At 43.4% G+C, this 27,574-nt stretch overlaps 1 protein-coding gene across 3 annotated transcripts in view; it reads left to right on the forward strand.

Annotated features, from left to right (window-relative positions):
• Window positions 1-27,574, forward strand: part of LOC122944233 (centromere-associated protein E-like) — a 152,396-nt gene that overhangs the window by 34,755 nt on the left and 90,067 nt on the right. For 2 of the 3 annotated variants that reach the window (XM_044302462.1, XM_044302471.1), the window contains exons 16-24: window positions 3,732-3,791; window positions 3,880-4,047; window positions 7,365-7,439; window positions 8,982-9,101; window positions 9,190-9,324; window positions 10,080-10,257; window positions 24,361-24,515; window positions 26,180-26,227; window positions 26,305-26,391. In XM_044302462.1, the coding sequence (XP_044158397.1) occupies window positions 3,732-3,791; window positions 3,880-4,047; window positions 7,365-7,439; window positions 8,982-9,101; window positions 9,190-9,324; window positions 10,080-10,257; window positions 24,361-24,515; window positions 26,180-26,227; window positions 26,305-26,391 (1,026 nt within the window). The remainder of the gene's footprint in view (window positions 1-3,731; window positions 3,792-3,879; window positions 4,048-7,364; window positions 7,440-8,981; window positions 9,102-9,189; window positions 9,325-10,079; window positions 10,258-24,360; window positions 24,516-26,179; window positions 26,228-26,304; window positions 26,392-27,574) is intronic. The other variant, XM_044302479.1, reaches the window with a different exon arrangement.

Genomic DNA, 27,574 nt, shown 5'->3' on the forward strand with positions numbered 1-27,574 from the left:
ATGTTCAATCGCTCTATACCATAATAGATCATGAACAGGGCATAAACAGTATGAAATTACAGTTGAGAAATTATGGAAATCTTAGAGAGAGACAAATTGAATTCTTGGCAGAGGGTGTTAGATATATCTTAACGCATAATTATTTCTTTTTTGAGGGGGGCTTATTACCTCCAGACTCGGGGCACTGCCATGGGCACCAGGTTCGCCCCCAGCTATGCCAATTTGTTTATGGCACAATGGGAACAGGAGACCATCTTACCCAGGCTGGGGTCGGATCTGGTGCTCTGGCAGCGCTACATCGATGATATAATTTTTGTCTGGCAGGGAGATATATCTAGCCTCCACACCTTCTTGGAAGAAATCTATAGAAATGAATTGAATCTCAAGTTCTCCTCTAACATTAATCAAGAATATACAGAATTCCTGGACATTCGGATTACTACCCAGATGGAACATTATATTTGTACTACCTTTCAGAAAGAGGTAGCCAAGAACAGCTTCATCCTCTTTTCTAGCTGTCATTTGCCCTCATGGCTATTGAATATACCTACAGGGCAGTTCCGCAGAATAAAGAGGAACTGCACTAATCAGAAAGAATTTGAGGATGAAGCTGTTATTATGAAGAATAAATTTTTGGAGAAGGAATATCCAGAGACAATTGTTGAAAATGCCTTATGTAAGGTCAGAAGAATGGATAGAAAAATGTTTTTCGAGACTAAAGAAACAAAAGGATGATAAATCCATTGATGATGATAAATTCCGCATAATACTGCCTTATAATGCACAACACAAGAAAATAGAGCAAAGCATTAAGAAAAACTGGCATCTCATTCAGAAGGATAAAATCATAGGCCCTTTAATCCCACCAATACCGGAGATAGTATACACAAAGGCCCCTAATTTGGGTCTGAAGATAGCACCATCTATTAAAAATCAGATGAGAGAAACCGGGTCCATTAATAAATGGTTAAAAAGGAGTGGGTTCCATAGATGTGGAAGCTGTATAAACTGTAAAAATACGTCTTTTGCAAAAAAGACTATACGAGTGATCTCAACACAAAACAATTTTTTTGTTGAGATAAAAGATCTTCTCACTTGTAACAGTTCAAATGTTATTTATATTATTGAATGCCCATGTGCCAAACAATATATTGGCAGGACCAAAAGACCCTTAAAAATTAGGATAGCGGAACATATAAACAACATTAAGAAAGTACATGCTTTTCATATCCTATCAAAACATTTTAAACTGGTACATAATCAAGACCCCAAGTCTTTAATCTTCGCAGCATTTGAACAGATAGCACGCCATTGGAGGGGGGGGCAATCATATTGCCCGAATGTCTAGGGCAGAGTCTAGGAAGATTTTCGAATTCGGGAGTTTGGCCCCAGCAGGGCTAAATGCCGAGCTAGAAATATTCGGATTTATATGATGGGTCGGGTGTCTTCGGCCCATGGGGGGTACTAGTCGGGCTGTTTAGCAGCACTATGACCCCCTCTGCGCAGGAGATCTCCGACCCCATACCATCTACATTACCCTTCTACATCTTCTGCCCGAACCATTCTAGGGAATACCCCCCCAAAAATATACAGAGACAATACCCCAAAAGCATATATTTTTTATATTATATTTAACATTTTATATTTTTACATATTTTAGACCTAACACAGAAGCTCCCTACTATTCAATAGATCTTAATAAAGGTTTTCAGTTTTTAACTTCTAGATTGTCTATCTATTTTTATATAATAACGTGTCTTTGCAAATATACAAAATTGGATGTAATTATGCATATAGGATCCAAATGCAATTAGATATAACAAAAACTGGACATGCACATCATTTCTGATGGACTCAAAAACACACATTTAAAAAAACGCAAGTGTGTACAAAAAGTCACACGGGTGAGATCCTTACCACCAAGTACTAAGTCAGACAGGTGGAACACCCATTCTAATTAAAGAAATCTGATGCGGTTTTGTAGCCTGATACAGCTAGTACTCCCGTTCACAGTCGGGTGCATACAGCATTGCTAACAGACAACGAAGCAGTTTCTGAGCGTGCTACCTAAAGGCAAGTTCATTCTGAATCTACACCACGTGGGACGCCACGGTGGGAGCAGGACTGTACGTGAGTAAATCAATTTGACTTTGCTACATTTGAACCGGCACAACACTATTGGATACACTTGCACTGTCGCTTCATTACCTTGCTGTGTTCGCTGCAGTCAGCCGGTCCGAACCCAAAGGCTGCCAAGGTAGGTATCTGCTGAAATTTTGTCCAACGGACTTTTAGGACATATGTTTTAGTACAAAGGAAGATTGTACTACAGGAATAGAACTATCAGTGGGACGCAGCAATATATTGTTGTATCTCCAGAGACACTCTTTATCAAATATTTATACTTAATTTCACCCCCTCATTCATCCTATAGGTATTCCATTATACTACCACTATTGATTCATTTGTTATTCACAACCTTTCACTTAGCTTTTATATCTCTGGAGAGTTATTTGCTGTCAGCCACTGTTTTAGATAATAGAAACCAACAGACCCACATATTGTCCTACTCATTGCAGCTAGACCGGACCTCCGGTTTTATTAGCTATAACAGTGGATTGTTATATGGTTACTATCATTTTATGTGACTTCTATCTATTTTATATCTAAATTGGGGATACAGCTCTGTTTTAGGTTATAATATCTATGGTATATGGTGACATTATTGCTATCCATCTGCCCATATATTTTTATTAATAAATTTACATATTATTGTGATACCGCTTGGGTCGCTTGCCTACTTTGTGAACTGGATATATGAGTGCCCATTCATATTCTATTAGGATCACATCATTGCCATCTATTGTAGAGCTGTGTAAGTGAGGGCCTGCTCTCTCAGCCCCCTAGGCAACCAATCCTGCTCAAATACTAAGGCAGTTTGCTGGCGGCCATTTTTTTAAATCATTCCCGGAGGACCTTTCACTGGTCCTGACATTACAATTTAGAGATGAGCGATTTGCTAAAAACTTTGTTGTAATACTGTACAGAGTTCTCCCTCCATACAGTATTAAAACGTATTGGTTCTGATGAGCCAAAGTTATTACTGTAAAAAAAAAAAAAAAAACTTGGTCTCAAACTCCAAGGGACTACTCGGAACCGAACCAGAGTTCGGTTACTAGGTTTTTACAAGTAATAATTCCTGAAGTTATTGCACAGTCTCGTGTAGTAATAACTTTGGCTCATTGGAGCCAACACATTCTAATACTGTACAGAGTAGGAACTCTGTACAGTATTACAACAAAGTTTTTAGCATCATCCGAAGTCAATTTGCTCGTCCCTAATTACAATATTAACATAGCTAAAGGGAGGAGGAGACGGCAGTGTTTCTCAAGGGGCGTCTCCTCCCTGGCTGGGACGCTTTTAAAAAAATAAATAAAAATATTTTGTTCTTCCTGGCTATGACTCTCTCCGAGGCATTTTGTGCACCACGAAATATATGTGGTCATGTGAGTGCACCCTTATGCTTTTCCAGTTTGTCTACTCTGGTTTTGCATACTGAACATTTGGCATCTAATATACTTTAGCAAGCCCAATCATTTCCATAATGGTGTTCAGTTTTGTTAAAGTATGGTAACTGTCTTTAATTTAATTTAAATTTATTATATTTTTTTAATTTTTATTTTTTTTCTACTGAAACCTTAAAATTTAATAACTAACTGATTTATTTCCAGAATGAGCAAACTTACCTTATGGAAAGCGTTCAAATATGTGAAGCTCTATTGGCGGAGAAAGTAAGTTATCATTCAGCCTCTGTATGAGCATACCATGCACTACTATTTTAAATTTGATATTAATTTTATCACTTTGTTTTGCACTTAGCAAAGTGCTTCTGACGAATTTGCAATTATGCAGAGTAACTTAGATCATCTAGTAGCTGAGAATGAAACCCTGAAAACAGAAATTGCTGACTTGAAAAAATGTCTTCAGGAGAAACATGAAACCAATGAATTTGAAAGTCTGGAGAAAGAAATTCAAAAAGAGCATGAGGTGAGTCAAATGAATGCTGACAGCCCAACGGTCGCATCTCTAGAGTCGGTGCAAGATGACAGAGATATCTCTCTATCATCAATCTCGTTGCAAAATAAATTGCTTTGTAATATATCTTGACTCTAATGTTACAATTTTTTTTTTTTTTAAGCGTCATTAATGCAAGACCCTGTACATATAAAAAGGGATATACATGCACAATATAAAACAAATCAAGTACAATAAGAATGAACTTATTGAAAACTGGTACAGACGAGAAGAGGACTTTGCCTGCAATAGCTTACAATCTGCAAGTAGAGCAGGGCAAGAGGACTGTAAGGCCTTTCACACAGGCAGGATTTCCGAATTTATTTCTATGGGGCTGTGCACATAAGCATTGATTTTCACGCATCACTTGTGCGTTGCGTGAAAATCGCAGCATGCTCTATTTTGTGCGCTTTTTTAGAAGTGGATGGGGCTGCGTGAAAATCGCAAGCAAGAGCGGATGCAGTGCGATTTTCATGCACTGTTGCTAGGAGTGTATCTGGATGGGGACACATTATTTTCCCTTATAACTTGGTTATAAAGTAATATAGTAGCATTAATACAGTATGCATAGTACAATAGGGCTGGAGGGGTTAAATCATTTATAATTTTTTTAACTCTAGTTTGCGCAGCCTGGCTTCTCTTCTGTCTTATTCTTTGAGGAATTGGACCTTTGATGTCACTGTGCTCATCACATGGTCTATCACATGATCTCTTACCATGGTGATGGACCATGTGATTAGCGCAATGACGTCACCACAGGTCCTTTTCCTCACAGATGAAGGCAGAAGAGAAGCGGTGCTGCTGCACGAACAAGTGGATTAAGGTGAGTAAATATTTTATTTTTAACCCCTCCAGCCCTATTGTACTACGCATTCTGTATTAAGAATGCTATTTTCCCTTATAACCAAGTTAGAGGGGAAAATACAATCTACACAACACCTAATCCCAAACTTCCATGAAGAAGTTTGGGTCTGGGTACCAAACATGCAGATTTTTCAAAAAATCAAGCATGTTCCCGCATCGCCCGTGTGAAACCAGCCTAACTGGTGGTGGAAGCTGCTCATCTGCCTGTGTAGTGGCAGCAGGGTTATTATAGGCTTTCCTGAAAAGTTGAGTTTTTCAGGTTTCATTTGAAAGTTCTGTTGGAGGACAATCCCTTCTGGGGTAATGAGTTCCAGAGTACATGAGATATCTTGTAGAAGATTATGTGAGGAGACCAAAGAAGGAAGTTTTGAGAAGATCAGAGATGACGTGTATAGAGAGTAAAAGGCGTAGAGTCGGCCAGGTAATCGCTAACGAGCGTTTATACGAATGCTCATTAGCAGTTATGGCAGTATAAAGGTGCCAATTACCCGATTAACAAAACGTAGTCGTTTGGCAGCAGATCGTTCTGTTCTAAACAACCTCTGCTGCTGGGAAATAATGATTATGTACGGGGACAGACGATTGCTATTGCACTCACTCCTCCCCATACGGCGGCGAAGATCGCTGTGTGTAAATTGGTTAGAGAGGTGCAAGTGTGTTACATGGGAGGCTACAGAGGTGGATGTTGCAGTAGTCCAGATGGGAGATGAGGGCATGGACTAGCATTTTAGTTGCCTCAAAAGTGAAGGAGCGGCTACAAGAAATGTTGGAGGTGGTAAGGGCTTACTTGTGTGATTTAACATTTGATTCTTCCCTGTACTTTATCGCAAAGCGACAGACTTCTATGACTGGAGAATGTGTGGAGCCGTTAATTGTAATTGATAGGTTTGGGGGGCATTTGCTCAGCAAATGGCATTTATTATGTAGAGGAAGTTAATACAAAGCATATTGCTTCCTTTGCTGGCTAGATTTATTTTTCCATCACATTATTCACCACTGCACGCTTCCATGGTTACAACCACCCTGCAATCCATCAGTGGTGGTCGTGTTTGGCGCTAGCCTTCGTGCAGTCCCACAGTCGCTCCAAACGCTCTGCTATATTCTCTTCAGGCTGGCAGCTCAAGGGTTCTTTCTCAGGGAAGGGGGGGGGGGGTCCTTTCTGTCAGCTTCTATCAGGAAGTATGACTGGTGGTGGTTGAAGAATGGAACTAAGCATGTGCAACCACCTCAGTATGTAGACATGCACATTACTATACAGGTTAAACATTAGAAGGCACCATTATAATGAAGTAAAGAAAGTATCTCACAAATGGAGCATTTTTTTTTATTACAAATGGAGCATTTTTTTTGTCACAAATGGAGCTTTGTGAATTATATTAAAATAACATTAATTGTATCACAACCCCTTTAAGAGCAGAGATATTTTGAAATAATAATACAACAATATATTGGTTAGAGTTCTGAGCTTTATCTGCCAAAATGTGAGTGGTACTGGTTACCAGCACTTGGAGAGCTGCCTAGGGGGATGAGGCCTCACTACACACTATGCTTTGGCACTTGCATATACTAAATATTGGTGAATTCTCCTGTCGGGCTGCTCAGCCATGATGGGATCGTTGGCAGGATCCCATCTATTGTGGAGCAGTGTAGTGACTAGTGAGGCTCCTGTGCAAATGGCGGCAACCCGTCCTGCTCACATTAAAGGACAGGTTTTACTGGCGGACAATTTAAACCATTCCCAGAGAACCCCTTTAAAATTTACCACTAGAATAAGGTACAATGTGTCGTCATAAAAACCATTTCCGAATCACTTGTATGAAAAAAAGCATTCCAAAGTTACCACATAAAGACTTTGAAACAAGGGACTTTTGGTCCAAATGGCTTCTGCTGGAGGGGGTTAATTTGTATATTTGTGTGTGGTGGTTTGTGTCAATTTCTTTCAAAAACGCTAATTGATAAGGACTATGGGTGCGCAGCCACCTCGCTGATGAGGGCTGCATCCACGTTCTTGAGATCCCTGCATTCTTGGCCCACTAATCGGGCTACGTCACATTTTAGGGGCTACCAGATTTTCTCTTGCATGTCTTTCAACAATTAAAAAAAAAATAAAAAATGTTCACTTTCTCTATACTTTAAAATGTGCTGCTTATACACGGCAAGCTTCTCGAGCACAATCTGGTGTGGTAAGACAGGAGCAGTATGTGTTAATAGTATTCCTTGAGGGTGTCCACAGTACTCACCTGGGCCCGAAAACTCATTAAGCCATTTTTATTGTCATGAAGAAAGTGGATAGTATTTAGACTGGTGGCTGGATTAATTTCCCCTAAACTTGTGATTTATTTTTCTCTTTTTCTCTGCGGTGATGGCTGTCTAATCAACAAAATGCCTGCTAATGCTTCCTGCCCTATTGCTTTATTGCTTTCCAGGCACAACTAACCCATGAAATTTCCAGTTTAAAGAAGTTAATTGAGAATGCTGAAGTGTACAATCAAGAACTTGAGGTGAGATTTTCTCTAATCGAAAATCTGTCCAATTTGGCAACTAAAGGCAAATTCCCATTTATTTCCATCACTACGGACTCGGTATACATACATAGTGCATTAAAATACCATTTTGGAGTTTTGTTGCTCTCTACAAACATCTGGATCCCTTCAGAGACCATGCATCCTGCTTGTTCTTTGGCCTTTTGCAAATCTCCTTATTCGGTGTAGTTCCTTTCTTACTGTACAAATGAGTCTTCATTTTTTATTTACATTTTTTGGTGCAGATTTCTAGGACTTCTTTTTGAAAGATAGTTCTGCTCTGTTATGGCCTACTTTCTATCCTGTAGTCTTAATTTGCATAAAACTTGGTTATTAGTCAAACATGTCGTTTTAACTGATGGGATTCATGTTTTAGGCCTCTTTCACAGTACTATATGGCTATTTCAGTGTTTTGCGGCCCGTTTTTTTCACGGATCCGTTCCGTGTGTTATTTTTTATTTTATTTTTTTGTTTCGGTTCCGTTTTCCCATATGGCATATACAGTAATTACATAGAATAAATTGGGCTGGGTATAACATTTTCCGCCAAAAAACGGAATAGATACGGAAGACATACAGATGCATTTCTGTATGCATTCAGTTGTGTGTTTTTATTTTATTTTTTTGTTGGCGGACTCTGACTTTAATGGAGCCACAGAACGTGATTTGCGGCCAAATATAGGACATGTTCTATCTTTTCACGGAACGGAGATACAGAAACACTGAAACGGAATGCATACGGAGTACATTCCGTATTTTTTGTGGACCAATTGAAATGAATAGTTCAGTATACGGACCGCAAAAAAGTCCTGCAAAACGGGGGGGGGGGTTAAAGCATGCTTCATATTTTTATTTTTTATTTATTTTTTTCCCTAAAATGCTTTTTTATATTTTTACACGAATCATGATGTAATATATTCTGTATTTATACCACTGTGCTGATGCTTGGATCATTCTGTGGCATGCTAAGTACATGGAAGTACAAAGAGAATTCCATAAAGCCAGTATGGATAAAAAGTTGAAGCCTTTATTATCTTCCGCTAAAATACATACATACAATGTGGTGGCGTGCTTGCGTCTTCAGACCTGCTTTAGGTTACTGTTGCCCAGCAAACTTGAGTCTTTACAGTCAATGTTAAAAATTCTCCTCCCCATTTTGACAAATCTTGAGACCCTTCAAAGCCATCAAAAAGGTGCTTCAAAAGACATTAGGCGCAGATTGCGGCACAACAACTGGTTGCACTGCAATCTGCGACTTCTCCCCACTCGTGCCAGGTCTAAAATTGTGGGAAGGGGTGCGGGTCGGCAGGCCGATCCCATTTGCCGCTTTCTAAGCCCGTTTTAGGAAGAGGTCTAAATGTACGAATGCTAGGAAGACATTTAGAACTGGTGGAGGATCTGCTGAGGTTATGAAGGGGATCCAACGCCAGCTTAAGGGTTTATTAAGAATGGCGTCTAAAACGCCGGTAATAAATGTGCCCCATTGTGTTTCTAGCATGATGTTATGTTTTTAATTTTTCAGAATGACCTGGAGAACAAATCCATACTACTTAAAGAGCAAGAAAAACAAATGGCAGAACTGAAGAAAGAGTCTGAAATATTACAGAAGAAAGTCAGCTATTCAGATCTTTGCTCATCCTTGGTATTCTGTTTTAGACTTGTAGCCATAACAAAAAAAAAAAACAGATGTATCTGTACATGTCTGCATAATACATGATGTTTCTCTTCAGGGGGACGGAGAAAAGCTGTGTGAAGAAGTGTTTCAAATGAGACAGTCTCTTAGTGATGCTGAAACAGTGACTCGAGACGCTCAGAAGGAAGCTGCCTTTCTAAGGAGCGAGAATCTGGAGCTGAAGGATAAGCTGGTAAGGGGGATCACTGCTTTAATATAGATGCATTCACCAATGGTGAAATATATTGAGGCTCTTCAGCTGTTTTGTTAATGTATCTTTAATATATGAAAGCCTCCATGGAACTGGCAGATACGCTTCCTGTACTATCTGTATAGTGTATATGTGCTTTATGGCAGCGGAATTCAATAGGACTTTGTCAGAGAAATGTCTGTAGACTACGGATGATCAAGTCGATTTCTCATCTCCAAGCGGCTGTCCCTGTTGGTGAAGAATTTCCCCTGGCCACTTGACTGACCAGACGTGGACATCCCACCCAGCACCTATCTCCACAAGCTCAGAGGTCCTCAAGCAGTGCCACCACACTTCTGGGTAGCGGCGACACAGCAGAGCCTCTGCACTTGTGCTATTACTGGGAGCAGCTGCGCAGGATTGTGAAGGTCGGGTGAATGTCCGGCCATGTCAGTCAAGTGATCTTTGTATATACTGTTGCCATCCTGGCATATCTAGGCCTCCAGCATGCTGAACTTGTCAAGTATCCATTAAAATCCTGGGTCTTTCCGAGTTCAGAAGCAAAATGGACAGTCTCATCAGTGACTGTATAAACATGTTGTACAGAGATGGCCGACGATCACGGATTAGACTGCCCCCCTTATGCATGCAGATCCATCCCAACAAATGAGACCCATGCTTTTGCATGGTATTTGCATTGGTGGAGGCACTTTCAGGACACTACAAAGTTTGACTGTCGGTGTATGTATTTTGCATAGGATGAGCTCTCAATTCGCTGTGAGAAAAGGGAGAAAGACGCCTCCGATTGCGAGAAGCAGCTGGAGATTGAGAAGTCTAATTACAAAAGGATGCAGGCCGACTTGCAGAAGGAACTGCAATACACCTTTAATGAGATTAACCAGCTCAACGGCCTCCTGGTGGGGAAAGTACCCAAAGGTTGGTAAAGTCATTGTTCATATACATCTCCATTTCTGTTTTTATATTGGCAGAATTTTATAAAGGTTTATATAAGGTAATAAACCTTTACATTAAAAAGGTTTGTTTTGAATATGGTATTAAAGTCTATGATGAGTATTCTAGTTAACAGTAACTATATGTGAAATCAAAGATGTTTTCTAGTGGGGGTCCAACCACTGGGGTCCCTACCAATTATGATAATGGGGGCACTGTGTTTTCCTCTTTGAATGAAACAGTGGCCATTCATGTGCACTATTGCTTCCTACAACTCTGGGACTGCCCGAGCGCTTGTACTCTCTCCAGCAGTCCCATAGAGCTGAAAAGAGTGGTAGGAGCACAAGTGTTTGTAGTGGGACAACCCCTTTTAAGGCTACTTTCACACTCGCGTTTGGCTTTCCGTTTGCGAGATCCGTCATGGGCTCTCACAAGCGGTCCAAAACGGATCAGTTTTGCTCTAATGCATTCTGAATAGAAAAGGATCCGCTCAGAACGCATCAGTTTGCCTCTGATCAGTCTCCATTCCAGTCTGGAGGCGGACAACAAAACACTGCCTGCAGCATTTTTGCTGTCCGCCTGGCGAAGCGGAGCCAAACGGATCCGTCCTGGCACACAATGTAAGTCAATGGGGACGGATCCGTTTTCTCTGACACAATAGAAAACTGATCCGTCCCCCATTGACTTTCAATGGTGTACATGATGGATTCATCATGGCTATAGAAGACATAATATAACCAGATCCGTTCATGACGGATGCATAGGGTTGTATTATTGTAACGGAAGTGTTTTTGCAGATCCATGACTGATCCGCAAAAAAAGCTAATGTGAAAGTAGCCTTATTTTACACTATTCACGTGTGGCACTTTCACTTTTTTATGTTGCAGGGTTAAGTATATACACACAAGAAAACCCTTTTTACGTGTTTGTATACTTACCCTAATATTACTGGCTCACTCATTTAAGTCGATTTCATTCACAGTTGTGTTCTCATTTTTATAACTGTTTATATAATTTCGTACAAGGGGTGTCTACTTTCGCTGCCCCTATATGGACTTTATTTGGAGTCTTTGATATATCTTGTTGTTTTTCCCTCTTTAAGGGGTGAAATTGCATTATTCTAAGTGAGATATCTGCAATTTGTCCTCATGTGACTGCCATATAGTTGATATGAGTTGTGTGGTTCAATCATAGTATGTGATCTGCAATTAGACTCTATACAACTCTTAAAATCAGGTTCATCTATTGTGCCCTTCAGCAATTATAACACTGTATATCCCTTTGGTGCATATTTCCAACAATACATTACAGAGTGCACAATCATGTGACCTGGGTGTATGGTCACATGATTTGGGTCTATCATTGCGGCTTTACATCATAGATGTCAAGTTGGCCATTTTAGGGAATGGGGGCAGCCCTGCGTGATATCTCGTGGGACTGCGAGTAGTTCGGTGTGCTCCAATGAGCGCGCTGAATACTCCCCATTTGATCGCAAAAGTAATGGGATGTGGGAGGTTTCATTCCGGCCTGCTAATGCTGGAAGACACGATGTGGGATATAGTATACAGGTGATCATGGTTACTGATAACTGCCTATATAATCATGACAACCACCTCACCTTTCCCCTGACTAAGCCAACTGTTGGGTAAGGGTAAAGCCCCTTTCACACGACCGAGTATTCCGCGCAGGTGCGATGCGTGAGTTGAACGCATTGCACCCGCACTGAATCCTGACCCATTCATTTCTATGGGGCTGTTCACATGAGCGGGGATTTTCACGTATCACTTATGCGTTGCGTGAAAATCGCAGCATGCTCCTCTTTGTGCGTTGCGGTGCAATAATCCCCGCAACGCAGGCCCCATAGAAGTGAATGGGGTTGCGTGAAAATCGCAAGCATCCGCAAGCAAGTGCGGATGCGGTGCGATTTTCACGCATGGGTTCTAGGTGACAGTCTATTCACTGTATTATTTTCCCTTATAACATGGTTATAAGGGAAAATAATAGCATTCTGACTACAGAATGCATAGTATAATAGTGCTGGAAGGGTTAAAAAAATAAAAGTTAACTCACCTTATCCTCTTTGCGTAGTTCGTTCCCGGTCTGTTCTTTGCTAGCTGTGGGCTTGGGCTAAAGGACCTTTGACGTCAGATCACATGCTCCATCACCATGGTGATGGAGCATGTGATCTGACGTCACCACAGGTCATTCAGCCCAAGCCCACAGCTAGCAAACAGACCGGGAACGAACTACGCGAACAAGAGGAGAAGGTGAGTTAACTTTTTTATTTTTTTAACCCTTCCAGCACTATTATACTATGCATTCTGTAGTCAGAATGCTATTATTTTCCCTTATAACCATGTTATAAGGGAAAATAATACAATCTTCAGAACATCAATCCCAAGCCCGAACTTCTGTGAAGAAGTTCGGGTTTGGGTACCAAACATGCGCGATTTTTCTCACGCGAGTGCAAAACGCATGACAATGTTTTGCACTCGCGCGGGAAAATTGCACGCAACGCACCCGGCTCTTATCCGGGCAAAAAACATGACGCCCGTATGAAAGAGGCCTAAGTGAGGGAACCCTGGGGTGGATTTTGTGCATGGACTGTAATGATCTCATGTGGATACTTTGACATCCATGGGCGTTTTGGCATGCACTTGCATTTTATACAGATACATTAGTTGGTCTAATGAGCTGTTGGCTTTATAGGGGATTTGTTGTTGCATACCCCTCCGGTTATATGTACTATCTAGGGCTGCAGTAAACTATTATTTCAGTAATTGAGTATTCTATTGATTATTTTTTACGATTAATCAACTAATCTAATAAGAAAAATGACTGTTTTCCTTTAAAAAAAAACTCAAAACTAGGGATGAGCGAACTCGAACTGTATAGTTCGGGTTCGTACCGAATTTTGGGGTGTCCGTGACACGGACCCGAACCCGGACATTTTCGTAAAAGTCCGGGTTCGGGTTCGGTGTTCGTCGCTTTCTTGGCGCTTTTGTGACGCTTTCTTGGCGCTTTTTGAAAGGCTGCAAAGCAGCCAATCAACAAGCGTCATACTACTTGCCCCAAGAGGCCATCACAGCCATGCCTACTATTGGCATGGCTGTGATTGGCCAGAGCACCATGTGACCCAGCCTCTATTCAAGCTGGAGTCACATAGCGCCGCCCGTCACTCTGCTCTGATTAGCGTAGGGAGAGGTTGCGGCTGCGACAGTAGGGCGAGATTAGGCAGATTAACTCCTCCAAAGGACTTGATTAACTGATCGATCTGCAGCTGTGGATCATTGAGCTGCTGATCCTCAATTGCTCACTGTTTTTAGGCTGCCCAGACCGTTTGTCAGTCACATTTTTCTGGGGTGATCGGCGGCCATTTTGTGTCTTGTGGTGCGCCAGCACAAGCTGCGACCAAGTGCATTTAACCCTCAATGGTGTGGTTGTTTTTTGGCTAAAGCCTACATCAGGGTGAAGCTGTCACACCAAGTGCATTTAACCAGCAATAGTCTGTTCATTTTTTGGCCATATACAAAATCAGGGGCAAGCTGCGCCTGTCACCAAGTGCATTTAACCCTCAATGGTGTGGTTGTTTTTTGGCTAAAGCCTACATCAGGGTGAAGCTGTCACACCAAGTGCATTTAACCAGCAATAGTCTGTTCATTTTTTGGCCATATACAAAATCAGGGGCAAGCTGCGCCTGTCACCAAGTGCATTTAACCCTCAATGGTGTGGTTGTTTTTTGGCTAAAGCCTACATCAGGGTGAAGCTGTCACACCAAGTGCATTTAACCAGCAATAGTCTGTTCATTTTTTGGCCATATACAAAATCAGGGGCAAGCTGCGCCTGTCACCAAGTGCATTTAACCCTCAATGGTGTGGTTGTTTTTTGGCTAAAGCCTACATCAGGGTGAAGCTGTCACACCAAGTGCATTTAACCAGCAATAGTCTGTTCATTTTTTGGCCATATACAAAATCAGGGGCAAGCTGCGCCTGTCACCAAGTGCATTTAACCCTCAATGGTGTGGTTGTTTTCTGGCTAAAGCCTACATCAGGGTGAAGCTGTCACACCAAGTGCATTTAACCAGCAATAGTCTGTTTATTTTTTGGCCATATACTACATCAGGGGCAAGCTGCGCCCGTCACCAAGTGCATTTAACCCTCAGTAGTGTGGTTGGTCAAGCTGTGACACCAAGTGCATTTAACCAGCAATAGTCTGTTTATTTTTTGGCCATATACTACATCAGGGGCAAGCTGCGCCCGTCACCAAGTGCATTTAACCAGCAATAGTGTGGTTATTTTTTGGCCATATCCCAGTCTAATTCTGTCACTAAATCCATACCGGTCACCCAGCGCCTAAATACTAGGCCTCAAATTTATATCCCGCTAAATCTCTCGTTACCGCTGTCCTGTTGTAGCTGGGAAAGTTATTTAGTGTCCGTCAAAGCACATTTTTTGTTCTGGGTTGAAGTACAATTCCCAATTTAGCAATTTCATAATTTAGTGGTTTCTGCTATATCAGAGCTATTTGAAATCTATCCCTAAAAGGGTATATAATATTCAAGGTGCACATTGGGTCATTCAGAATAACTTCACACACACCCGCTACTGTGTATTTTCAAGTCTAATTCTGTCACTAAACCCATACCTGTCACCCAGCGCCTAAATACTAGGCCTCAAATTTATATCCTGCTAAATCTCTCGTTACCGCTGTCCTGTTGTAGCTGGGAAAGTTATTTAGTGTCCGTCAAAGCACATTTTTTGTTCTGGGTTGAAATACAATTCCCAATTTAGCAATTTCATAATTTAGTGGTTTCTGCTATATCAGAGCTATTTGAAATCTATCCCTAAAAGGGTAGATCATATTGAAGGTGCACATAGGGTCATTCAGAATAACTTCACACACACCCGCTACTGTGTATTTCCAAGTCTAATTCTGTCACTAAACCCATACCTGTCACCCAGCGCCTAAATACTAGGCCTCAAATTTATATCCCGCTAAATCTCTCGTTACCGCTGTCCTGTTGTAGCTGGGAAAGTTATTTAGTGTCCGTCAAAGCACATTTTTTGTTCTGGGTTGAAGTACAATTCCCAATTTAGCAATTTCATAATTTAGTGGTTTCTGCTATATCAGAGCTATTTGAAATCTATCCCTAAAAGGGTATATAATATTCAAGGTGCACATTGGGTCATTCAGAATAACTTCACACACACCCGCTACTGTGTATTTCCAAGTCTAATTCTGTCACTAAACCCATACCTGTCACCCAGCGCCTAAATACTAGGCCTCAAATTTATATCCTGCTAAATCTCTCGTTACCGCTGTACTGTTGTTGCTTGGAAAGATATTTAGTGTCCGTCAAAGCACATTTTTTGTTCTGGGTTGAAGTACAATTCCCAATTTAGCAATTTCATAATTTAGTGGTTTCTGCTATATCAGAGCTATTTGAAATCTATCCCTAAAAGGGTATATAATATTCAAGGTGCACATTGGGTCATTCAGAATAACTTCACACACACCCGCTACTGTGTATTTTCAAGTCTAATTCTGTCACTAAACCCATACCTGTCACCCAGCGCCTAAATACTAGGCCTCAAATTTATATCCTGCTAAATCTCTCGTTACCGCTGTACTGTTGTTGCTGGGCAAGATATTTAGTGTCCGTCAAAGCACATTTTTTGTTCTGGGTTGAAATACAATTCCCAATTTAGCAATTTCATAATTTAGTGGTTTCTGCTATATCAGAGCTATTTGAAATCTATCCCTAAAAGGGTATATAATATTCAAGGTGCACATTGGGTCATTCAGAATAACTTCACACACACCCGCTACTGTGTATTTCCAAGTCTAATTCTGTCACTAAACCCATACCTGTCACCCAGCGCCTAAATACTAGGCCTCAAATTTATATCCTGCTAAATCTCTCGTTACCGCTGTACTGTTGTTGCTGGGCAAGATATTTAGTGTCCGTCAAAGCACATTTTTTGTTCTGGGTTGAAATACAATTCCCAATTTAGCAATTTCATAATTTAGTGGTTTCTGCTATATCAGAGCTATTTGAAATCTATCCCTAAAAGGGTATATAATATTCAAGGTGCACATTGGGTCATTCAGAATAACTTCACACACACCCGCTACTGTGTATTTCCAAGTCTAATTCTGGCACTAAACCCATACCTGTCACCCAGCGCCTAAATACTAGGCCTCAAATTTATATCCCGCTAAATCTGTCCTTAGTGCTGTAGCTGGGCGAGTTATTTAGTGTCCGTTCAAGCACATTTCTTGTTCTGGGTTGAAATACAATTCCCAATTTAGCAATTTCATAATTTAGTGGTTTCTGCTATATCAGAGCTATTTGAAATCTATCCCTAAAAGGGTATATAATATTCAAGGTGCACATTGGGTCATTCAGAATAACTTCACACACACCCGCTACTGTGTATTTCCAAGTCTAATTCTGGCACTAAACCCATACCTGTCACCCAGCGCCTAAATACTAGGCCTCAAATTTATATCCCGCTAAATCTGTCCCTAGTGCTGTAGCTGGGCGAGTTATTTAGTGTCCGTTCAAGCACATTTTTTGTTCTGGGTTGAAATACAATTCCCAATTTAGCAATTTCATAATTTAGTGGTTTCTGCTATATCAGAGCTATTTGAAATCTATCCCTAAAAGGGTATATAATATTCAAGGTGCACATTGGGTCATTCAGAATAACTTCACACACACCCGCTACTGTGTATTTCCAAGTCTAATTCTGTCACTAAACCCATACCTGTCACCCAGCGCCTAAATACTAGGCCTCAAATTTATATCCTGCTAAATCTCTCGTTACCGCTGTACTGTTGTTGCTGGGCAAGATATTTAGTGTCCGTCAAAGCACATTTTTTGTTCTGGGTTGAAATACAATTCCCAATTTAGCAATTTCATAATTTAGTGGTTTCTGCTATATCAGAGCTATTTGAAATCTATCCCTAAAAGGGTATATAATATTCAAGGTGCACATTGGGTCATTCAGAATAACTTCACACACACCCGCTACTGTGTATTTCCAAGTCTAATTCTGGCACTAAACCCATACCTGTCACCCAGCGCCTAAATACTAGGCCTCAAATTTATATCCCGCTAAATCTGTCCTTAGTGCTGTAGCTGGGCGAGTTATTTAGTGTCCGTTCAAGCACATTTCTTGTTCTGGGTTGAAATACAATTCCCAATTTAGCAATTTCATAATTTAGTGGTTTCTGCTATATCAGAGCTATTTGAAATCTATCCCTAAAAGGGTATATAATATTCAAGGTGCACATTGGGTCATTCAGAATAACTTCACACACACCCGCTACTGTGTATTTCCAAGTCTAATTCTGGCACTAAACCCATACCTGTCACCCAGCGCCTAAATACTAGGCCTCAAATTTATATCCCGCTAAATCTGTCCCTAGTGCTGTAGCTGGGCGAGTTATTTAGTGTCCGTTCAAGCACATTTCTTGTTCTGGGTTGAAATACAATTCCCAATTTAGCAATTTCATAATTTAGTGGTTTCTGCTATATCAGAGCTATTTGAAATCTATCCCTAAAAGGGTATATAATATTCAAGGTGCACATAGGGTCATTCAGAATAACTTCACACACCCGCTACTGTGCATTTCCAAATCTAATTCTGTCACTAAACCCATACCTGTCACCCAGCGCCTAAATACTAGGCCTCAAATTTATATCCCGCTAAATCTCTCGTTACCGCTGTCCTGTTGTGGCTGGGAAAGTTATTTAGTGTCCGTCAAAGCACATTTTTTGTTCTGGGTTGAAATACAATTCCCAATTTAGCAATTTCATAATTTAGTCGTTTCTGCTATATCAGAGCTATTTGAAATCTATCCCTAAAAGGGTAGATCATATTGAAGGTGCACATAGGGTCATTCAGAATAACTTCACACACACGCTTCTGTGCATTTCCAAGTCTAATTCTGTCACTAAATCCATACCGGTCACCCAGCGCCTAAATACTAGGCCTCAAATTTATATCCCGCTGAATTTGAATACAATACATTGGGCCAAATAATATATTTGTTGTTGTGGTGAACCATAACAATGAGAAAAACATCTAGTAAGGGACGCGGACGTGGACATGGTCGTGGTGGTGTTAGTGGACCCTCTGGTGCTGGGAGAGGACGTGGCCGTTCTGCCACATCCACACGTCCTAGTGTACCAACTACCTCAGGTCCCAGTAGCCGCCAGAATTTACAGCGATATATGGTGGGGCCCAATGCCGTTCTAAGGATGGTAAGGCCTGAGCAGGTACAGGCATTAGTCAATTGGGTGGCCGACAGTGGATCCAGCACGTTCACATTATCTCCCACCCAGTCTTCTGCAGAAAGCGCACAGATGGCGCCTGAAAACCAACCCCATCAGTCTGTCACATCACCCCCATGCATACCAGGGAAACTGTCTCAGCCTCAAGTTATGCAGCAGTCTCTTATGCTGTTTGAAGACTCCGCTGGCAGGGTTTCCCAAGGGCATCCACCTAGCCCTTCCCCAGCGGTGAAAGACATAGAATGCACTGACGCACAACCACTTATGTTTCCTGATGATGAGGACATGGGAATACCACCTCAGCATGTCTCTGATGATGACGAAACACAGGTGCCAACTGCTGCGTCTTTCTGCAGTGTGCAGACTGAACAGGAGGTCAGGGATCAAGACTGGGTGGAAGACGATGCAGGGGACGATGAGGTCCTAGACCCCACATGGAATGAAGGTCGTGCCACTGACTTTCACAGTTCGGAGGAAGAGGCAGTGGTGAGACCGAGCCAACAGCGTAGCAAAAGAGGGAGCAGTGGGCAAAAGCAGAACACCCGCCGCCAAGAGACTCCGCCTGCTACTGACCGCCGCCATCTGGGACCGAGCACCCCAAAGGCAGCTTCAAGGAGTTCCCTGGCATGGCACTTCTTCAAACAATGTGCTGACGACAAGACCCGAGTGGTTTGCACGCTGTGCCATCAGAGCCTGAAGCGAGGCATTAACGTTCTGAACCTGAGCACAACCTGCATGACCAGGCACCTGCATGCAAAGCATGAACTGCAGTGGAGTAAACACCTTAAAACCAAGGAAGTCACTCAGGCTCCCCCTGCTACCTCTTCTGCTGCTGCCGCCTCGGCCTATTCTGCTGCTGCCGCCTCGGCCTCTTCCTCCGCCTCTGGAGGAACGTTGGCACCTGCCGCCCAGCAAACAGGGGATGTACCACCAACACCACCACCACCACCTCCGTCACCAAGCGTCTCAACCATGTCACACGCCAGCGTTCAGCTCTCCATCTCACAAACATTTGATAGAAAGCGTAAATTCCCACCTAGCCACCCTCGATCCCTGGCCCTGAATGCCAGCATTTCTAAACTACTGGCCTATGAAATGCTGTCATTTAGGCTGGTGGACACAGACAGCTTCAAACAGCTCATGTCGCTTGCTGTCCCACAGTATGTTGTTCCCAGCCGGCACTACTTCTCCAAGAGAGCCGTGCCTTCCCTGCACAACCAAGTATCCGATAAAATCAAGTGTGCACTGCGCAACGCCATCTGTAGCAAGGTCCACCTAACCACAGATACGTGGACCAGTAAGCACGGCCAGGGACGCTATATCTCCCTAACTGCACACTGGGTAAATGTAGTGGCAGCTGGGCCCCAGGCGGAGAGCTGTTTGGCGCACGTCCTTCCGCCGCCAAGGATCGCAGGGCAACATTCTTTGCCTCCTGTTGCCACCTCCTCCTTCTCGGCTTCCTCCTCCTCTTCTTCCACCTGCTCATCCAGTCAGCCACACACCTTCACCACCAACTTCAGCACAGCCCGGGGTAAACGTCAGCAGGCCATTCTGAAACTCATATGTTTGGGGGACAGGCCCCACACCGCACAGGAGTTGTGGCGGGGTATTGAACAACAGACCGACGAGTGGTTGCTGCCGGTGAGCCTCAAGCCCGGCCTGGTGGTGTGTGATAATGGGCGAAATCTCGTTGCAGCTCTGGGACTAGCCAATTTGACGCACATCCCTTGCTTGGCGCATGTGCTGAATTTGGTGGTGCAGAAGTTCATTCACAACTACCCCGACATGTCAGAGCTGCTGCATAAAGTGCGGGCCGTCTGTTCGCGCTTCCGGCGTTCACATCCTGCCGCTGCTCGCCTGTCTGCGCTACAGCGTAACTTCGGCCTTCCCGCTCACCGCCTCATATGCGACGTGCCCACCAGGTGGAACTCCACCTTGCACATGCTGGACAGACTGTGCGAGCAGCAGCAGGCCATAGTGGAGTTTCAGCTGCAGCACGCACGGGTCAGTCGCACTACAGAACAGCACCACTTCACCACCAATGACTGGGCCTCCATGCGAGACCTGTGTGCCCTGTTGCGCTGTTTCGAGTACTCCACCAACATGGCCAGTGGCGATGACACCGTTATCAGCGTTACAATACCACTTCTATGTCTCCTTGAGAAAACACTTAGGGCGATGATGGAAGAGGAGGTGGCCCAGGAGGAGGAGGAGGAGGAGGAGGAAGAGGGGTCATTTTTAGCACTTTCAGGCCAGTCTCTTCGAAGTGACTCAGAGGGAGGTTTTTGGCAACAGCAGAGGCCAGGTACAAATGTGGCCAGCCAGGGCCCACTACTGGAGGACGAGGAGGACGAGGATGAGGAGGAGGTGGAGGAGGATGAGGATGAAGCATGGTCACAGCGGGGTGGCACCCAACGCAGCTCGGGTCCATCACTGGTGCGTGGCTGGGGGGAAAGGCAGGACGATGACGATACGCCTCCCACAGAGGACAGCTTGTCCTTACCCCTGGGCAGCCTGGCACACATGAGCGACTACATGCTGCAGTGCCTGCGCAACGACAGCAGAGTTGCCCACATTTTAACCTGTGCGGACTACTGGGTTGCCACCCTGCTGGATCCACGCTACAAAGACAATGTGCCCACCTTACTTCCTGCACTGGAGCGTGATAGGAAGATGCGCGAGTACAAGCGCACGTTGGTAGACGCGCTACTGAGAGCATTCCCAAATGTCACAGGGGAACAAGTGGAAGCCCAAGGCCAAGGCAGAGGAGGAGCAAGAGGTCGCCAAGGCAGCTGTGTCACGGCCAGCTCCTCTGAGGGCAGGGTTAGCATGGCAGAGATGTGGAAAACTTTTGTCAACACGCCACAGCTAACTGCACCACCACCTGATACGCAACGTGTTAGCAGGAGGCAACATTTCACTAACATGGTGGAACAGTACGTGTGCACACCCCTCCACGTACTGACTGATGGTTCGGCCCCATTCAACTTCTGGGTCTCTAAATTGTCCACGTGGCCAGAGCTAGCCTTTTATGCCTTGGAGGTGCTGGCCTGCCCGGCAGCCAGCGTTTTGTCTGAACGTGTATTCAGCACGGCAGGGGGCGTCATTACAGACAAACGCAGCCGCCTGTCTACAGCCAATGTGGACAAGCTGACGTTCATAAAAATGAACCAGGCATGGATCCCACAGGACCTGTCCGTCCCTTGTCCAGATTAGACATTAACTACCTCCCCATAACCATATATTATTGGACTCCAGGGCACTTCCTCATTCAATCCTATTTTTATTTTCATTTTACCATTATATTGCAAGGCTACCCAAAGTTGAATGAACCTCTCCTCTGCCTGTGTGCTAGGCCTAAATATATGCCAATGGATTGTTGCAGTGGTGGCTGACGTGAAGCCTCATTCTCTGCTATGACATGCAGACTGATTCTCTGGTGACATGAAGCCAGATTGTCTGTTACGGGACCTCTCTCCTCTGCCTGGGTGCTGGGCCTGAATTTATGACAATGGACTGTTGCAGTGGTGGGTGACGTGAAGCCTGATTCTCTGCTATGACATGCAGACTGATTCTCTGGTGACATGAAGCCAGATCCTCTGTTACGGGACCTCTCTCCTCTGCCTGGGTGCTGGGCCTAAATTTATGAAAATGGACTGTTGCAGTGGTGGGTGACGTGAAGCCTCATTCTCTGCTATGACATGCAGACTGATTCTCTGCTGACATGAAGCCAGATCCTCTGTTACGGGACCTCTCTCCTCTGCCTGGGTGCTGGGCCTAAATATCTGACAATGGACTGTTGCATTGGTGGCTGACGTGAAGCCTGATTCTCTGCTATGATATGAAGACTGATTCTCTGCTGACATGAAGCCAGATTGTCTGTTACGGGACCTCTCTCCTCTGCCTGGGTGCTGGGCCTAAATTTATGAAAATGGACTCTTACAGTGGTGGGTGACGTGAAGCCTGATTCTCTGCTATGACATGAAGACTGATTCTCTGCTGACATGAAGCCAGATCCTCTGTTACGGGACCTCTCTCCTCTGCCTGGGTGCTGGGCCTAAATTTATGAAAATGGACTGTTGCAGTGGTGGGTGACGTGAAGCCTGATTCTCTGCTATGACATGCAGACTGATTCTCTGGTGACATGAAGCCAGATCCTCTGTTACGGGACCTCTCTCCTCTGCCTGGGTGCTGGGCCTAAATTTATGAAAATGGACTGTTGCAGTGGTGGGTGACGTGAAGCCTCATTCTCTGCTATGACATGCAGACTGATTCTCTGCTGACATGAAGCCAGATTGTCTGTTACGGGACCTCTCTCCTCTGCCTGGGTGCCGGGGCCTAAATATCTGAGAATGGACTGTTCCAGTGGTGGGTAACGGGAAGCCAGATTCTCTGCTATGATATGAAGACTGATTCTCTGCTGACATGAAGCCAGATTGTCTGTTACGGGACCTCTCTCCTCTGCCTGGGTGCTGGGCCTAAATTTATGAAAATGGACTATTACAGTGGTGGGTGACGTGAAGCCTGATTCTCTGCTATGACATGAAGACTGATTCTCTGCTGACATGAAGCCAGATTGTCTGTTACGGGACCTCTCTCCTCTGCCTGGGTGCCGGGGCCTAAATATCTGAGAATGGACTGTTCCAGTGGTGGGTGACGGGAAGCCAGATTCTCTGCTATGGAACCTCTCTCCAATTGATTTTGGTTAATTTTTATTAAATTTTTATTTTAATTAATTTCCCTATCCACATTTGTTTGCAGGGGATTTACCTACATGTTGCTGCCTTTTGCAGCCCTCTAGCCCTTTCCTGGGCTGTTTTACAGCCGTTTTAGTGCCGAAAAGTTCGGGTCCCCATTGACTTCAATGGGGTTCGGGTTCGGGACGAAGTTCGGATCGGGTTCGGATCCCGAACCCGAACATTTCCGGGATGTTCGGCCGAACTTCTCGAACCCGAACATCCAGGTGTTCGCTCAACTCTACTCAAAACTCATCAGACCCTCTGCCATCAGTCCCCAACACCCCTCAATGCCCCCCAGTGCCATCAGATCAGCCCCTCCATGTCCCCACTCCCATCTGCCCCTCCATGCTATCCATTGCCGCTGTCCCCCTTCAGTGCCATGTCCCCAGCACCAGTGAAATAAAATACTTACTTACCTTTCCTGTAGGGGCGCTGCTCCACAGCTCCTTCCTCTTCTCCGCGTGCTGCACTGGATCTTGACATCACGCAGCGTCGGGTCATAGTGCGCACCTACGTGTACTATGCCCTGATGATGTGTCAGGATCCAGTGCAGTACGGGCCGGCGGGTGACCACGGAGCGGTAAGTAATAGCAAGCGCTTCACTCCCGCTCCGTGGTCACATGACACAAACTAACCCACGATGCAAAATTGCATTGAGGTGTGTTTTTTTTATTTTATTTTAATACAACTATGTTTTTTGTGATGCTAATATAGATCCAATTTTATATCCATTTATGTTTATTTCCATTTATTATTTATTGCATACACCTTTTTCTAATAGGCGCTGTAGTGGTTCATATGTGGTCCTTATAGGTCAGGTATAGGATTTCTGCTTCTGAAACTAGAAACCCTTGGCCACTTTCTTCATGAAACATTAGCACACTTTGTCTATGGTCTGTGTGCGGTGAAGCTACATTACCACTAATAAACCATGCACAAACGTGGTGCTGTTTCAAAAAGAAAGCAGTCGTGTTTTTCTAACTGCATAGAACTCTATTTCTGATTAAATCCAGTATTGCACGTCATAGTCCTTTGTATTGCTTGCAGATCTCCTGTCTCGTGTGGAGCTCGATAAGCAGGTTGCAGACTATTCCAAGCAGTTGGCCAGTCTTTTGGAGGAAAAGAAGGCTTTGGAGCAGGAAGTTGCAAGCTTGTTGGAGTACAAAGCTTTACCTAGCGAAGTTGAACACCTAAAAGACCAGGTGACTAAAAATTACGTTTTTTTGTAGTTTGTGGAAGAATAGTTATTTATTGAAACCAAGTGTTCATAATTCAATAAGAGTAATTAAAGGGTCAAGATTCTGTACAGCTTACTTAATAGCCCTGTCATAGTACTGTATCCCTTTTTTCTTTAAAGGGTTTCTGTAACTTGAAAAATGGGTATTAAGCTGTCTGACATTAGCGATGTGCTCATGTCAGCTGAACATAACTATATTCGTGCCGTCTCACTGCCTGCCGCCGTTATTGAGAAAAATTAACTTTTATAATGAGTTAATTTAGGCTGTAGAAGCCGGGGGGCGTTGTACCTGCTCCTAGAGGCTCCGTTTGCCCACCTTTTTTCACGCCCTTCTCTTGATTGACAGGGCAGCACTGCTCTCTTCCCGCCGGCCGTATCTGCAGTGTAAATCTCGCGACATTCAGTATTTGGCGCAGTGAGGGAAGGACGTTCAGCAGCTGCTGGCTTCCTTAATGCTCCTGCACTGAATACTGAACAGCGCGAGATTTGCACTGCAGGCACGGCCGGCGGGAGGAGAGCAGTGCTGCCCTGTCAATCAAGAGAAGGATGTGAAAAGAGGTGGGCAAACGGAGCCTCTAGGAGCAGGTACAATGCCCCACGCTCCTTGAGGCTAATTAGCATATTATAAAAGTTCATTTTTCTCAATAACGGTGGCAGGCAGTGAGATGGCACTAATATAGTTATGTTCAGCTGACATTAGCACATCGCTAAGGTCAGCCAGCTTAATATCAACTTTTCAGGTGAAAGAAACCCTTTGAAGGGGATATCCAAGACTTCCCAAAGTGACCTACCCTCGGTGTTGGCCTATGAAGCACAAGGAGAGATGTATAAATATAGATACTAGAGATGAGCAAATCAATTCTATTGATTTGGAATTCATCTTGAATAAAAAATAAATAAAAAAAATGGGGGATTCTAACAAACCCAAATATATTTCATCCTGGATTGGCTGCCAAAGGCAGAAGGCCTCCTATTTATCACAGCTGGTCTACCCGGGCTGTAGGGGCTTCTTGGGTGGTTCATCACAGGGGCTCGGCTCTACAAGTTCATAAGGTAGTTACATTGTCCACTCCGTGTTTTTGCAAAATGTTATAGGGAGCAGACCTTTGCATTCGCGTCTCTTGCAGGGTTCTGCAGGTGGCTATTTGCTGGCTGCTCCTTTTCCTACTCCCCCCACACCATTGGGAAAGTATTTTTAGTTAAGTACAAATATCCATTTGGCATTTGGACCCCCACCAATTAAAACTAACATGGCAATTTTTATAAAGTGAAGTATTTTTTTAAGCCAAATGTTCTAGGACACTTACATAGATTTAATGAGAGGGGTGGTTCCAGCCGCAAAGCAACAAATTATCATTTATATGAGAAACTGGTGCAAATTATAGTTCAAATCTACACCAGCTTGTAGAGGATATATATTAGAATTTCTGCAAACAAACTGCTGGAAGATGTGCCAAGTTTTTTTTAAGAGGCCTGTGCCACTTAACAAATTTGGCACCTTTTTGTACCTGCAGACTTTAGACTAAGACTACAGTAGCATATGAAACACCAGTCTTGGTATGCCTGCCCCATTTGTGTATTTTCCACCTTGAGTTTGTAATATTTTCCCATTTATTCCACCATTTATAGCTCTCAGCCGCTCTGGAGGAGAAAGATAAGCTGCTTCAGGCTAAACAGGTAATATTCTTTGAGAGCATTTGGCAGAAATACTTGATGCAATACATGTTTTAACTTCTTCTTGGTGCTCTTTACAGGAACTGGAGACTCGTGTTAAAGAATTGGAAGAATTGCTTAAATCTTCTTGTATAGAGAATGATGATCTCCAAGGTGCAGTGAATAATGTAAGTTTTAATAGATTTAAAAAGGTTAGTTTGCGATAACTGTCAGGGCTCCAGACTAAAAAAAATATGAAGGAGCCATTGGCTCCTAACCTGAAAAATTTAGGAGCCAAATGAAATTGTTTGTCGCCAAATTTAAAATATATATAATATAGCTGGGATGCTAAGGCCTCATGCACACGAACGTGTATATTCTTTCCATGTCCATTCAGTTTTTTTTTGCGGGCCGTATACAGAACCATTCATTTCAATGGGTCCGCAAAATAAGCGGAAGTTACTCCGTGTGCATTCTGTTTCTGTATGTCCGTACTTCTGTTCCGCAAAAAAATAGAACGTGTCCTATTATTGTCCGCATTACGGACAAGGATAGGACAGTTCTATTAGAGGCCAGCTGTTACGTTCCGCAAAATACAGAATGCACACGGACGTCATCCGTATTTTATGCAGAACCATTTTTTGCAGACCGCAAAATACATACTGTTGTGTGCAAGAGGCCTAAGTCTGAGAGGACACAATAAGCCCTTTAAGCAGTGCATGTTGATTAAGTCAGCTGGCACATTCCCAATGAGGCAGGTCTGTGAACAGTACCGTACCATGAGCTTTTAATTTACTTTTTTACTAGGCCATCAGCACCTGCAGTGAATAAAAATAATCTAACACAGCACTCTAACTCCTGTTATAGGTGGCAGAAAAAAAAAAAAAAAGGTGTCAAGGCTGTCCATCATTAGTGCATGGACAGCTTAAACCAGGAACACACTAGAAATCAGACAGCAACTGTACATATGTCATTTAGTGCTGATTTGGAAAAATATTAAAGGAGTTGACAAGGGAGGTAAAATTTTTAGTACAGTGCTCAGGGTGGTTTAAAAAGAATCAATACTCGCCACCACTGATCCCCTGCCCCTCCCATTTCAATGCTTAATGGGTCCCCACTGGTCTCGGCACACAGGAAATGCCAGCTCAGTCAATCACTGGTCGAGAAAAGTATAGCGCCATGGCTAGTGATTGGCTGAGCAGGCTTCTCCTGGCATTTTTCTGCTTGTGGAGACTGGACCATTAAGTAGAGACCAGTGGAAACCCAGTTGGAACGGGAACATCAGGGATTGAGGGATGGTGGGTTTTGATTCTTTAATATAAAACCACTCCAAACACTTTATTAAAAATGTTGCACTGCACTGGACAATCC

The sequence above is a fragment of the Bufo gargarizans genome, chromosome 1 (assembly GCF_014858855.1).
Source record: "Bufo gargarizans isolate SCDJY-AF-19 chromosome 1, ASM1485885v1, whole genome shotgun sequence".
In the NCBI taxonomy this organism is placed as follows: Eukaryota; Metazoa; Chordata; class Amphibia; order Anura; family Bufonidae; genus Bufo; species Bufo gargarizans.